Source organism: Coloeus monedula, assembly GCF_965178545.1.
Source record: "Coloeus monedula genome assembly, chromosome: 1".
Taxonomy (NCBI): domain Eukaryota; kingdom Metazoa; phylum Chordata; class Aves; order Passeriformes; family Corvidae; genus Coloeus; species Coloeus monedula.
This window is the reverse complement of record NC_138781.1, coordinates 1,449,734-1,464,914: the sequence shown is the minus strand read 5'-3', so window position 1 is coordinate 1,464,914 and position 15,181 is coordinate 1,449,734. Positions and strand designations below refer to the sequence as shown.

At 39.3% G+C, this 15,181-nt stretch overlaps 1 protein-coding gene across 1 annotated transcript; it reads left to right on the top strand.

Annotated features, from left to right (window-relative positions):
• The first annotated feature begins 1,249 nt into the window (after positions 1 to 1,249).
• On the top strand, positions 1,250 to 15,172 carry JMJD4 (jumonji domain containing 4). Its single transcript, XM_082279872.1, has 6 exons — positions 1,250 to 1,586; positions 7,967 to 8,132; positions 8,802 to 8,927; positions 11,199 to 11,466; positions 12,433 to 12,579; positions 13,697 to 15,172. The coding sequence occupies exons 1-6, from the start codon at positions 1,322 to 1,324 to the stop codon at positions 14,006 to 14,008; spliced, it is 1,284 nt and encodes a 427-aa protein (XP_082135998.1). The 5' UTR covers positions 1,250 to 1,321; the 3' UTR covers positions 14,009 to 15,172.
• Positions 15,173 to 15,181: the final 9 nt, after the last annotated feature.

Here is a 15,181-nt window from a genome sequence, read left to right as displayed (position 1 = left end):
CCACATCCCGGTGTTCCCTTAGAGCAGTTTGAGGGAGGAATTCCCTCATGGAAATCCCTTAATCCGCCTGTTTCCATGGAGCTCCGTGAGGGGGGAATTCCCTCATGGCTGTCCCTTAATCCCACTGCGGTGTCCCTGTGTTCCCTTAGAGCTCTTTGAGGGAGGAATTCCCTCATGGAAATCCCTTAATCCAGGTGTTCTGTTGGAGCTCTGTGAGGGGGAAATTCCTTCATGGAGGTCTCTTAACGCGGCGATTTCCTTGGAGCTCTTTGCGGGAGGAATTCCCTCATGGAAATCCCTTAATCCTGCTGTTTCCTTGGAGCTCTGGGAGAGGGGAATTCCCTCATGGAAATCCCTTAATCCGGGTGTTCTGTTGGAGCTCTTTGAGGGAGGAATTCCCTCATGGAAATCCCTTAATCCGCCTGTTTCCTTGGAGCTCTGGGAGGGGGGAAATCCTTCATGGAAATCCTTTAATCCCACTGCGATATCCCAGTGTTCCCTTAGAGCTCTTTGAGGGAGGAATTCCCTCATGGAAATCCCTTAATCCGGGTGTTCCCTTGGAGCTCTGGAAGAGGGGAATTCCTTATGGATGTCCCTGAATCCCACTGCGGAGTCCGGCAATTCCCTTGGAGCTGCGTGAGGGGGGGAATTCCCTCATGGAGATCCCTAAATCCCCTTTTTCCCTCGGTGTCTCCCAAATCCCATCCCTGCAGCCTGTTTGGTTTCTTTCCCTCCCTCTCCGTCTGTGCTCAGCCTTCCCCTTCCCTGGTTTTTTTTTTCTCTTTTTCCCAGTTTATTTGGCCTATTTTTATCCCAGATCCATGGAAAAAGCTCTGCAAAATGGGAGGTGCCAGACCTTGGAACAAAGGGATGATCCCAGAACAGTCCCCGGCACTTCCCCAAATATTTTGGGGATTTCTTCCCCTCTATTCCCCCACAATTAATGAATTCCATGGGAATATCCCACTAAAATTTCCCATTCCTGCTTTTTTTTTTTTAGGATGCAACCAGCCCTGGCAAGGAGGTGACGAGGGAAAAGCATCCATAGGATGATTTCCCAGCTCTAGAAACCATGGAAAATCCTAACTCTCCCACCACGCTGGGATGCTCCTGCAGCACTCCTCCTTTTCCCTCCCTTTTCCTGTGACTTTTCACACTTTTAGAACCTCAAATCCCAATTTTTTTTTTTTTTTTTTTTTTTTTTTTTTTTTTTTTTTTTTTTTTTTTTGCTTTCCCGAGCACCGTTTTTTGGGATACCACCACCCACTCCAAACTTCCTTGGCTCCGCCAGGAATTTTTTTGTCCTGCTTTTCCAGCCTGCATGGACAGGGCAACTTTTGCCCGTTCCACCGCTTTTTTCCGGGATTCTGGGAATTCCTCTGCAGCTTCCGCAGCTCTTCCCGGGGGCCAGGTGGATTTTATCGACAAAGCCGAGTCCTTCACGTACTCGGATTTTTTCCGGGATTATCTCCTGCCCAACCATCCCTGCGTCTTCTCGGCCAAGTTCACCGAGGACTGGAGCAGCAGGAGGAGTTGGGTGACGTGCCATGGGAAGCCCAACTTCGAGCATCTCCTGCAGGAATTCGGTAAATCCCGGGATTTTGCTGGAATCCTAAAGGATGCAGCTTTTTTGGGGGTTGGTTTTGGGGAGGAAAGGGTTAAAAAGGGGAAAAAAAAAAAAAAAAAAAAAATCCAGTTCTAAGGGGTTTTCCCTGAATTTTCCCATTTTTTTAGGGGTTTTTTTTTTTTGTAGATTCCAAGCTCGGCGTTTGTTCCCGTGGAGTTAATTAATTCCTGTTGTTCTTAATGAAGTTAATGAAAATGTTGGATAGTTTAATGGTCCCCATTTGTTTCCCTGCTTAGCATGAATTCCCATCGGTTCTTAATAAAATTAATTAAAATACTGGATAATTTAATTATCCCAATTTATTTCCCTGTTTAGAATGAATTCCCATCGTTCTTAATGAAATTAATTCAAATATTGGATAATTTCAGTATTGCAATTTATTCCCCTCCTTAATATTAATACCCATAATTCTTAATAAAAATAATAAATTTTTGGATAATTTAATTATTCCAATTTATTTCCCTGTTTAGCATGAATTCCATCTGTTCTTAATAAAATTAATTAAAATACTGGATAATTTAATTATCCCAATTTTTTTCCCTGTTTAGAATTAATACCCATAATTCTTAATGAAATTAATTCAAATATTGGATAATTTAATTATTCCAATTTATTTCCCTGTTTAGCATGAATTCCATCTGTTCTTAATAAAATTAATTAAAATACTGGATAATTTAATTATCCCCATTTATTTCCCTGTTTACAGTTAATTCCCATAATTCTTAATGAAATTAATTCAAATATTGGATAATTTCAGTAGTCCAATTTATTCCCCTGCTTAGCATTAATTCCATCTGTTCTTAATAAAATTAATAAAAATATTGCATAATTTCATTATCCCAATTTATTTCCCTGCTTAATATTAATTCCCATAATTCTTAATGAAATTAATTAAAATATTGGATAATTTAATTATCCCAATTTATTCCCCTACTTAATATTAATTCCCATTGTTCTTAATGAAATTAATTCAAATATTGGATAGTTTAATTATCCCAATTTATATCCCTGCTAAATATTAATTCCCATAATTCTTAATAAAATTCATTAAAAATATTGGATAGTTTAATTATCCCAATTTTTTTCCCTGCTTAGCATTAATTACTATAATTCTTAATGAAATTTATTAAAATATTGGATAATTTCAGTATCCCAATTTATTTCCCTGCTTAACGTGAATTCCCATAATTCTTAATAAAATTAATTTAAAATACTGGATAATTTCATTATCCCAATTTATTTCCCTGCTTAATATTAATTCCCATTGCTCTTAATAAAATCAATTAAAAATATTGGATCATTTAATGATCCCAATTTATTTCCCGGCTTAGCATGAATTCCCATCGTTCTTAATGAAATTAATTTAAAAGATTGGATATTTTAATTAGCCCCATTTATTCCCCTACTTTATTAATTCCCATCATTCTTAATGAAATTAATTCAAACTATTGGATAATTTAATTATCCCCCTTTATTTCCCTGTTTAGAATTAATTCCCATAATTCTTAATGAAATTAATTCAAATATTGGATAATTTCATTATCCCAATTTATTTCCCTGCTTAATATTAATTCCCATAATTCTTAATGAAATTAATTTAAAATATTGAATAATTTAACTATTCCAATTTATTTCCCTCCTTAATATTAATTCCTATAATTCTTAATGAAATTAATTTAAAATATTGAATAATTTAACTATTCCAATTTATTTCCCTGCTGAATATTAATTCCCATAATTCTTAATAAAATTCATTTAAAATATTGAATAATTTAACTATTCCAATTTATTTCCCTGCTGAATATTAATTCCCATCGTTCCTAATAAAATAAATTAAAATATTGGATCATTTATTGATCCCCATTTCTGTCCCTTTTCCTTTCCCTGCTCCATTGAATATTAAAGCACAGGAGAAGCCGGAGAATTTCCAAGGAAAACCATGGAAAATCTTCGGGAATTGCAGCAGAAATCTCTCCTCAGGCTGGGAAATCTTCCTGTAATTAATCAGGAAATGAGAACAGAATTAATTGCGAGGATTTTAATGAGCATTTTAAATGAGCAGGACGTGGATTCCATGGAAGTAGAGATCGTGCTGGAAAGAATCAATTAATAGAGGAATGATTAATGGGAAATTAGAAATAATAATAAAATATTCGGGGTCATTTCGAATAATTAATAGAGATTTTTATAAAAGAGTCAATTAATAGAGGAATGATTAATGGGAAATAAGAAATAATAGTAAAATATTTGGGGTCATTTTGAATAATTAATAGAAATTATTATAAAAGAATCAATTAATAGAGGAATGATTAATGGGAAATTAGAAACAGAAATCAAATATTCGGGGTCATTTTGAATAATTAATAAAGATTATTATGAAATAATTAATAGAGCAATGATTCATATGAAATTAGAAACAACAGTAAAATATTTGTGAGCATTTTGAATAATAAATAGAAATGATTATTAAACAATTAATAGAGGAAGAATTAATGTGAAATTAGAAACAGAAAATATTTGGGGTCATTTTGAATAATTAATATAAATTATTATAAAATAATCAATTAATAGAGAAATGATTAATGGGAAATGAGAAACAGGAATCAAATATTCGGGGTCATTTTGAATAATTAATAGAGATTATTATAAAGTAATTAATAGAGAAATGATTAATATTAAATTAGAAATAGAAATAAAATATTCGGGGTCATTTTGAATAATAAATCGAAATTATTATTAAATAATAGAGGAAGAATTAGTGTGAAATTAGAAAATATTTGGGGTCATTTTGAATAATTATTAGAGATTATTATAAAAGAATCAATTAATAGAGAAATAATTAATATAAAAGTAGAAATAATAATAAAATATTTGAGGCCATTTTGAATAATTAATAGAGATTATTATAAAATAATAGAGAAATTATTACTGTGAAATTAGAAATAATGATAAAAAATTCGGGGTCATTTTGAATAATAAATAGAAATTATTATAAAATAATTAATAGAGCAATAATTAATGTGAAATTAGAAATAATAATAAAATATTTGTGAGCATTTTGAATAATAAATCGAAATTATTATTAAATAATTAATAGAGGAAGAATTAATGTGAAATTAGAAAAAAATATTTGGGGTCATTTTGAATAACAAATAGAAATTATTATAAAATAATTAATAGAGAAATGATTAATGTGAAATTAGAAATAATAATAAAATAGTTGTGAGCCTTTTGAATAATGTATAGAAATTGTTGTAAAATGTTAATTAATGTAGAAATTATTAATATGAAATTAGAAATAATGATGAAGTATTTGCGATTATTTTGAATTGTCTATAAAATCAGTCTAAGATAAATTAATAGAGAAATAATTAATGTGAAATTAGGAATAAATAAAATGGTTGTAATTAGTTTGAATTGTGTCTAAAATTATTCTAAAATAATAAATTAATAGGGAAATAATCACGATGAAATTATAAATCACACTGCGTGTTTGTAAAGGTTTTAAATTATGTATAAATCATTATAGAAACAATTAATAGAGAAATAATGAATATGCAAATGGTAACTCATTACAATAGTTGCAATTATCAGTATAAAAGTTACAAATAGGATTAAAATATTGTAATTAATGTTAATCACCTTTAAAACTTCTTCTAAAAATAAGGAATTAATGGGGAAATAATGAATGTAGAAATCATTAATATTAAAATGTTTCTGATTCTTCTGAGTTAGGCTTAAAATTAATTAAAAATAATGAATCAACATAGAAATAATGAATATAGAAATAATTAATATCAGAATAATGAATGTAGAAATAATTAATAGAGAAATAATAATATAGAAATAATGAATATATAAATAATTAATATAGACATAATATCGAAATAATTAATATAGGAATAATTAATATAGAAATAATTAATGTAGGAATAATCAATATAAAAGTTAGAAATAGTATTTTAATATTTTAATTAATTTTAATCACGTTTAAAACTTCTTCTAAAAATAAGGAATTAATGGAAAAATACTGAAAGTACAAATCATTAATATTAAAATATTTCTGATTCTTCTGAGTTCTTTTTAAAATTAATTAAAAATAATTAACCAATATAGAAATAATATTGGAATAATGAATCTAGAAATTATGAATATAAAAATAATTACTATAGGAATAAGAATATAGAAATAATGAATATAGAAATAATATAGAAATAACTATTATAGAAATAATTAATATGGACGTAATTAATATCGACACAATTAATATAGGAACAATGTAGAAATAATGAGTATAGACATAATTAACTTAGAAATAACATAGAAATAACTAATATAGAACTAATACAGGACTAATCAATATAAAAGTGATAAATAGTATTAAAATCTTGTAATTAGCTCGAATTATGTATTAAAATTCTGCTGCAAATAATGAGTCTGGGAGTAATGAGCATGAAATGGTAATGAGTGGAAATAATCTTTGTAATTATGGGAATAGAGTTTGTAATAAGAAAGCTAATAATGAATAAAAATAATTAATGTTAAACTAAAGTAAATTAATTGAAGTAGGTTAATATCAAACGAGAAACATTAAATAATTAATTAATCAAAGGTTAATATAAAACAATAAACATTAAATAATTAATCAAAGGTCAATATAAAACTAGAAACATTAAATAATTAACTCAAAGTAGGTTAATATAAAACTATGAACATTAATTAATTTAATTGAAGTAGGTTAATATAAAACTATGAACATTAAATAATTAAATTAATCGAAGCAGGTTAATATAAAACGATAAACATTAATTAATTAATTAGTCAAAGTAGTTTAATATAAAACTATGAACATTAATTAATTTAGTTGAAGGAGGTTGATATAAAGCTATGAACATTAATTAATTTAATTGAAGGAGGTTGATATAAAGCTATGAACATTCAATAATTACATTAAATAATTAATTAATCAAGGTAGATTAATATAAAACTATGAATATTAATTAATTTAATTGAAGTAGGTTAATATAAAACTATGAACATTAATTAATTTAATTGAAGGAGGTTGATATAAAGCTATGAACATTAAATAATTAAATTAATCAAAGGTTAATATAAAACTATGAACATTAAATAATTAAATTAATCGAAGTAGGTTAATATAAAACTATGAACATTAATTAATTTAATTGAAGTAGGTTGATATAAAACGATAAACATTAAATAATTAAATCAATCAAAGTAGGTTAATATAAAACTAGAAACATTAAATAAATTAATCAAAATAGGTTAATATAAATCTAGAAACATTAAATAATTAAATTAATCAAAGGTTAATATAGAACTAGAAACATTAAATAATTAAATCAATCAAAGTAAGTTAATATAAAACTATGAACATTAATTAATTTAATTGTAGTAGGTTAATATAAAACGATAAACATTAAATAATTAATCAAAGTTGGTTAAATATAAAACTATGGACATTAATTAACTTAATTGAAGGAGGTTGATATAAAGCTATGAACATTAAGTAATTAAATTAATCAAAGTAGGTTCATATGAAACTATGAACATTAATTAATTTAATTGAAGTAGGTTAATATAAAACTGCACATTAAATAATTAATTTAATCAACGTAGGTTAATATCAAACTATGCACATTAAATAATTAAATCAAAGTAGGTTAATACAAAACTAGAAACATTCAATAATTAAATTAATCAAAGGTTAATATAAAACTAGAAACATTCAATAATTAAGTTCAAAGTAGGTTAATATTATAATTATTAAAAACGATGAGTTGAGGTTAATGAATTCAATTAATATCATTATTAACTCACGACTCCTAAATTAATAACTGATGAAACAACACTTATTAATGTGCTAATATGAAATCCTAATCAACACCTCGCTGCCAATGGAATTCAAGGGGAAAATCCCAGGAAAATCCCAGAAAAATCCGGAGAATCCGGGTGCCGTGGAAGGCAAAGCAGGACAGGGGGGGCGGGGGGATCTGCAAGGGGAAAATCCAGGCCCTGGGAATGGACAGCTCCGGATCCCAGTGGTGCTTCCGGAGCCTCGGGATATCCGGAATTCCATCGGGATGAGCTTGGGCTGCCCATTGCTGCCTCGGGATATCCGGAATTCCATCGGAATGAGCTTGGGCTGCCCATTGCTGCCTCGGGATATCCGGAATTCCATCGGAATGAGCTTGGGCTGCCCATTGCTGCCTCGGGATATCCGAAGGGCCGGAATTCCATCGGGATGAGCTTGAGCGAGGGGCATTGGAGGAGCTCTCCTCACTGCCCAGGAGAATTCCCGAGGCCTTTCTCTTCCAGGAGAAGCCGTGGTCCCCGTTGCCAACTGTGACCTCAAGGAATACAATTCCAACCCCAAGGAGCAGCTGCCCTTCAAGGAATTTGTGGAATATTGGCGGGAATACATCGGCAGCGGCTACCGCTCCTCCCGGGGCTGCCTCTACCTCAAGGACTGGCACCTGAGCAGGTCAGAGCTCATTCCCAGCGCTCAGGGATTGGGAATGTTGAGCCTGGAAAACGCAAGCTCCGCACGGATCCAAGCGGGCCTTGAAGGAGCTGCGGGAAACATGGGAAGAGAATTCCCAAGGCATGGAGGGATAGGAAACAGGGAATGGCTTCCCATTGCCAGATGGGGTTTTGGGAAGGAATTCCTGGCTGGGAGAGGCTGGGATGGAATTGCCAGAAAAGCTGGAATCCCTGGAAGTGTCCAAGGCCAGCTTGGAGCAGCCTGGGATAGTGGGAAGTGCCCCAGCCCATGGAATGGCTGCAATGGGATGATCCTTAAGGTCCCTTCCCACCCAAGGCATTCCTTGGCATTCCATGGTATCCCTATGGAACCTGGGACTGGAACACCTCCTGCAGCCACACCTGGGGGACGTTTTAACTGGATTTGGGATCCTTTCGGATCCATTGGCTTTTCTGGGAACATTCCCAGTCCTTCAACTTCCTTTCCCCCAGCTCTGGCCGGACAAACCCCTTGGGAAGGAATTTCACCAGGAATTCCATCCCCCAGTCCCACCTTGGGATAGCAGAAAGTTGGGATCAGCTGCTCCTTCAACTCCCTTGCCCCCCAAACCGTTGGAATTCCATCCTGAAGGATCTCCCTGCTGCTTTTCCAAGCGTTTGTGTTTTCCAGAGCTTTCCCAGAGCTGGATGTTTACAGCACTCCCGTGTATTTCTCCTCGGATTGGCTCAACGAGTATTGGGATGCGGTGGCTGTGGATGATTATAGGTTCGTCTACATGGGACCCAAGGGCTCCTGGTAAGGCTCTCATCCCTAAGGTTCCTTTCCCAGTGGAATATCCCAGGAAATCATCCTGGTAGCCATCAGGATAACCAGGCAGCTTGCAGGAGAAATCGCTGAAAGTTACCGGAAAAAATCCCCCAAAAAATCCCAGGAGAAAATCCCTGGAAAAATCCCCAAAAGTTACAGAAAAAATCCCCCAAAAATCCCCCAAAAATCCCCCAAAAATCCCCCAAAAATTCCCCAAAAATTCCCCAAAAATCCCAGGAAAAATCCCAGGAAAAATCCCCAAAAAATCCCCCAAAAAATCCCCAAAATGCTACAGGAAGAATCCCCAAAAAAATCCCTGGAAAAATCCTGCCAAAGTTACAGGAAAAATTCTCAGGAAAAATCCCCAAAAATTCTCAGGAAAAATCCCCCAAAAATCCCAGGAAAAATCCACCGAAAGTCACAGGGAAAATCCCCCCAAAATTCCCCAAAAAAAACCCCAAAAAATCCCAGGAAAAATCCTCCAAAAAATCCCTGGAAAAACCCCCAAAATGCTACAGGAAAAATCCCAGGAAAAAATCCACCAAAAGTTGCAGGAAAAATCCCCAAAAAATTTCCCGAAAAATCTCCCAAAATCCCCAAAAAATCCCTGGAAAAATCCCCAAAATGCTACAGGAAAAATCCCAGGAAAAATCCACCAAAAGTCGCAGGAAAAATTCCCCAAAAAATCCCAAAAAATGCCCAAAAAATCCCAAAATAATCCCAGGAAAAAACCCCAAAAAATCTTGGGAAAAATCCCAAAAAGTTCTGAGGAAAGATCCCCAAAAAAATCCCAAAAATTCCCAGGAAAAATCCCCAAAAACTCCCAGGAGAATTCCCGGCAGGTCCAGTGTCCCGGTTGGATCCGGATGGGATGGAAAAGGAAAACCGAAAATCCCCAGAATTGTTCCCAAAAAAGTAAAACGTTCAGGTGGATTTGGGGAGAAATTCCCTTGGAATTTGCCCCTTGGAATCCGCAGGAATTCGGGAATGGCAGGGGTGACTCCAGTGTTTTCCCGGTGAAAATTCCAGCGTTGGTTACAAAGTTGCCTTTGGGGGATTTTTATCTGGTGCCATCCCAGAATTCCCTGGCCCGCAGGAATTTTTGGGATCGACTGAAGAGGGGAAGCCCAGAGGATGGAAAACATTCCATAATCCAAGGAAAATTCCAGGAGGAAGGGCTTGGCTGGGATCGGTGTGGATCGAGTGGGTTTTGAATGGCTCAAACTCCGTGAGCCAACTGAAATTCCATGAGGAGGAGAAAGTTTGGGATCAGCAGGGATACAGGGGGGGTTGAAAGGATCAAACTCCATCATGCAACCCAAATTCCAGAGGAATTTTGGGATCAGCATGGATCCAATGGCTTTTTAATGGACCACAGTCCATCATCCAACCCAAATTCCAGAGGAGGAGAAGGTTTGGGATCAGCAGGGATACAGGGGGGTTTGAAAGGATCAAACTCCATCATCCTACCCAAATTCCAGCAGAATTTCGGGATCCCCATCTCAGCTTCCCAACGACTCCAATCCCTCTCAGCCTTCCCAGGATTGACCTCCCACCCATCCCTGCTTTTCCCAGGATGCTGTTCCATGAGGAATTTTGGGATCAGCATGGATCCAATGGCTTTTTAATGGACCAAACTCCATCATGCAACCCAAATTCCAGAGGAATTTCGGGATCAGGATGGCTTTTTAATGGCTAAAACTCCATCATCCAACCCAAATTCCAGAGGAATTTTGGGATCAGCATGGATACTGTGACCTTTTAACAACCAAAACTCCATCGTCCAACCCAAATTCCAGAGGAATTTCGGGATCCCCATCTCAGCTTCCCAACGACTCCAATCCCTCTCAGCCTTCCCCGGAATTGACCTCCGTCCCATCCCTGCTTTTCCCAGGAATTGACCTCCCTCCCATCCCTGCTTTTCTCGGGATTGACCTCCCACCCATCCCTGCTTTTCCCAGCATTGAATTCCCTCCCATCCCTGCTTTTCCCGGGATTGAATTCCCTCCCATCCCTGCTTTTCCTGGGATTGACCTCCCACCCATCCCTGCTTTTCCCAGGAATTGACCTCCCTCCCATCCCTGCTTTTCTCGGAATTAACCTCCCTCCCATCCCTGCTTTTCCCGGGATTGACCTCCCACCCATCCCTGCTTTTCCCGGGATTGAATTCCCTCCCATCCCTGCTTTTCCCAGCATTGACCTCCCACCCATCCCTGCTTTTCCCGGGATTGACCTCCCGCCCATCCCTGCTTTTCCCAGGACCCCGTTCCACGCCGACGTCTTCCGCTCCTACAGCTGGTCCGCCAACATCTGCGGGAGGAAGCGCTGGCTGCTCTATCCCGCGGGCCACGAGGAATTCCTGAAGGATTGCCACGGGAATCTTCCTTTCGACGTGACGGCTCCGGATCTTCGGGATAAGCGGATTTATCCCCGTTACAGCCAGAGCCAGCCCCCTCTGGAAATCATCCAGGAATCTGGAGAGATCGTCTTCGTTCCCAGCGGATGGCACCATCAGGTTTATAACCTGGTGAGGGAATGTGCATCCCACTGGGAATCGTTCCCGCTTGGATCAGCTGCTTCTTGGCTGGTGGAAGTGGAATTCCAAAGGTTTTCTTGGGATGTCGAGGATTTGGGGAGGTGGAGAGGGAAAAGCGGATTTGGTCTCTTAGGGGGTGTTGGGAAGGAGTTGAGGCACTGGGATGGAATTCCCGGAGAAGCTCCTGGATCCCTGGAAGTGGCCAAGGTCAGCTTGGAGCAATCTGGGATAGCGGGAAGTGTCCAGCCCATGGAATGGTTGGGAATGGGATGATCCTTAGTGTCCTTCCCAAGCTGAAACATTCCAGGAATTCCATGGTGTGGAACTGAGGGGAGGAGGAGGAAAATTATGGGAAAAAGGAAGAGGAAAGGATGGAAATCCTTCCCAGGAGGGAGAAATTCCAGCTTGGAGCAACCTGGGATATCAGGAAGTGTCCCTGCCAGTGGAATGGGATGATCCTTAAGATCCCCTCCATCCCACACCATTCGGGAATCCTGGGATGTTAAACCATCAAAAGCTCCTTGGAACAGTGGGATGTAGGGGAGGATTCCATGGAAAAAGCTGCCTGCATCCCATTTTCCCGCTGTTTTGCCAGGAAATGCTTCCAGCCCCTCAGGAATGGGATGGTGCATGAGCCGCACCCAGGCTGGGGTTGTTCATCCCGCTTCCAAGTGGGAATTTTAATGGAATCATGGAACAGTGGTAAAGGATTCCTGGGGGGTTCCATCCCAACATCAACCCCCGCTTCCCTCTGGCCCTGCCGCCTTTGGGATTTGTGGGATTCGGGATATTTGGGGATATGAAAAGAAGCGATTCCCAACCCATTCCGATGCCAAGGAAGCGTTTCCCTTTCTCGGGAAGGGGAATTCTGGCACGGCCGATTCCTTCCAATCCTCCCGACTTCACCGAGCGTTAATTCCCGATTTTCCCGCTGTTCTCCGGAATTTTTTCCCTCAGGAAGACACCATTTCCATCAACCACAACTGGGTCAACGGCTGCAACGTGGCCGTCATGTGGAGCTTCCTGCAGGATGAGCTGGCGGCCGTCCAGAGGGAAATCAACCGCTGGAAAGATCCCATGGATGACCGGCACCTCCAGTGCCAGGTACAGCTGGATCCCGGATCTCCGGAATTCCAGGATTCCATGGTCCGAGCGGAGTCTTTCACCTCCTGCATGGGAATGTTGGTGTTTCGAAGGAAGTGGGAGATGGGGAGAGCTTTGTTTCTGCTGGGAAATATTGCCTCGAAAAGTTTGGGAATGGTGGGGTGGGTTGGACGGATCCAGGTTGGAATGTTGGCTGGGAATCTGGGAAATGACAGGATCCACAGAGCTGGGAATGTTCACCTGGAGAAGGGAAAATTCCAGGGAGAGCTCAGAGCCCCTGGCAGGGCCTGAAGGGGCTCCAGGAGAGGGACTGGGGACAAGGCACCTTTGGAGCCAGAGGAAATTCCAATTCCAAATTCCATTTTTAAACAGAAATTGTGTGGGATTCCAGAGATAGAAAATCAAATTCGGGGGATTTTTCCTGGGATTTTTTTGGGATTTTTTCTGGGATTTTTTGAGGATTTTTTCCTGGGATTTTTGGGGATTTTTTCTGGGATTCTTGGGGAATTTTTTGAGGATTTTTCCTCTAACATTTTGGGGATTTTCCTGGGATTTTTTGGGGATTTTTTCCTGGGATTTTTTGGGAATTTTTTGAGGATTTTTCCTCTAATGTTTGGGGGATTTTTCCTGGGAATTTTTGGGGACTTTACCAGGGATTTTTGAGGGATTTCCCTGGGATTTTGGGGGATTTTTTTCTGGGATTTTTTTGGGGATTTTTTTCCTGGGATTTTTTTCTGGGATTTTTTTGGGGATTTTTCCTGGGACTTTTTGGGGATTTTTCCTGGGATTTTTTGAGGATTTTTCCTCTAACATTTTGGGGATTTTTCCTGGGATTTTTTGGGGGAATTTTTTGAGGATTCTTCCTCTAATGTTTTGGGGATTTTTCCTGGGATTTTTTGAGGATTTTTCCTCTAATATTTTGGGGATTTTTTGGGGGATTTTTTGGGGGATTTTCCTGTAACTTTTTGGGGGATTTTCCCTGGGATTTTTGGGGGATTTTCCCTGAGATTTTTTTGGGATTTTTCCTGGGATTTTGGGGGGATTTCTCCTGTACCATTTCAGGAATTTCTCCTGGCATTTCCCCACCATTATTCCCATTTCATTCCGCCCCCTCCAGCTGATCATGAAATCCTGCACCGGCATCGACTACAAGGAATTCTACAACTTCCTCAAAGTCATCGCCGAGAACCGCGTCTCCATCCTGGAGAAGGGCCTGGACGAGGAATCCTCCTCCCGCAACGCTTCCAAAGCCGCCATCTCCACCTTGGGAATGCTGCACGCCGTGTTCGACCTCCAGAGGACGGTGAAGGTGCTGAGCTCGTTAAGCGCTAACGAGGATTTCCGCAAGCTGGATCTCACTTCCCTCTCTCCTTCTCCCGAGGCTCTGCTCCAGCACCTGGAAGCCGCCATCGACACGGCCCTGCTCTGAATTCCCGCTTTTCCGGCTCTTTTCCAAAGCCTTGGGACAAAATGGGCTCCTCCAATTCCCAAAGCTTCGCTTCAGAGGAGGGAGAGCATTCCCAAAGTTTCGGTTCGGAGGAATTATGGAAAAACCCATCCCAGCCGAAGGAAATCCCAAACTTCCTTAGGATTAGGAGCAGCACTCAGGGAAAAAATTCCCGACGGATCGAGCCTGGCGTCGGAATGCAGCCAATTCCCTGCGCTTAAGCTCAGCTTTGCTCTGGCTCAGTTCTGTTAAAACCACTCCTGCTTCCAGCTCAGCTTTTCCAGCCTCTTTTTTTAGGGAATTCCAGCAGCTGGAGCTTCCATGGAAGCTGGATTTGGGAATGCTGACTCCGTGTCTTCCAAAGCGGCATCTCCAAAGCCGGAGAGGCTCAGGATTAACTTTAAACTCGACCTATGTTCAGCTGGGAGCAAAAGGTGCCTCGAGGCGTCCCGCCAAAAAGCGGGAATGCCAACACGCTCCCACCATTCCCTGCTCCGTATCCCTCCGGGAAAAGATGGGATCGGCCAGGGAATCCAAGCACCTCCTGCATGCTTCCACAGCACAATTCCCAGCCGGAATTCCGCCAGATATTCCCACTGGAACACCCCCCCCCATCCCAATTCCTGCTTTTCCTTGGAATCCAGAACCCCCTGGAAGCACAAACGGCTGCGCACTGTTACCTTCGGGCCCAAGCTGGATCCTCTTCCTCAGGAACTCCCTCGGGAATGAAAGGAGAGGAAATACTTGGGAAGTTTCGGGAATTTTTTCCGAAGGCAAACCTGAGGATCCACGTGAATTTCCAGAGAATTCCTTGGAATTTCCAAGCCCCTGCCCTTTGCATGGCCTTTCCTAGGAGGAAGTCGGCATTTTGGAGTTTGGAATTACAATCCCTTCCCCAGAGCATGGAAAAACGGATGGAAAACCTGGAATTTTTGGAATGAACGCATCCCAGCCGGGAGAATCCCGGTTTTAGGCGCCTCTGGAATTCAATTCCCAGCTGTTCCCGTTTTCCCAGCCGGGCAGTGAATCGAGGGAGGTTCCCCGGAGGCTCGGAACGAGGCTCGGAAGCGGATTTTCGGGAAGAAAAGCCTGGATTTGGTGGTGTATTCCCGCTGTTAAGCCCGGCTTAATCCATGGATCCAGCAGGGAACAGAA

Bases quoted from the DNA above. Each gene is read 5' to 3' on its own strand.
- JMJD4 (XM_082279872.1), top strand. From the start codon at position 1,322: ATGGACAGGGCAACTTTTGCCCGTTCCACCGCTTTTTTCCGGGATTCT. The intron at 11,467-12,432 runs GTGAGGGAATGT...TTTTTCCCTCAG, and splicing joins ACCATCAGGTTTATAACCTG to GAAGACACCATTTCCATCAA. The intron at 12,580-13,696 runs GTACAGCTGGAT...CGCCCCCTCCAG, and splicing joins ACCGGCACCTCCAGTGCCAG to CTGATCATGAAATCCTGCAC.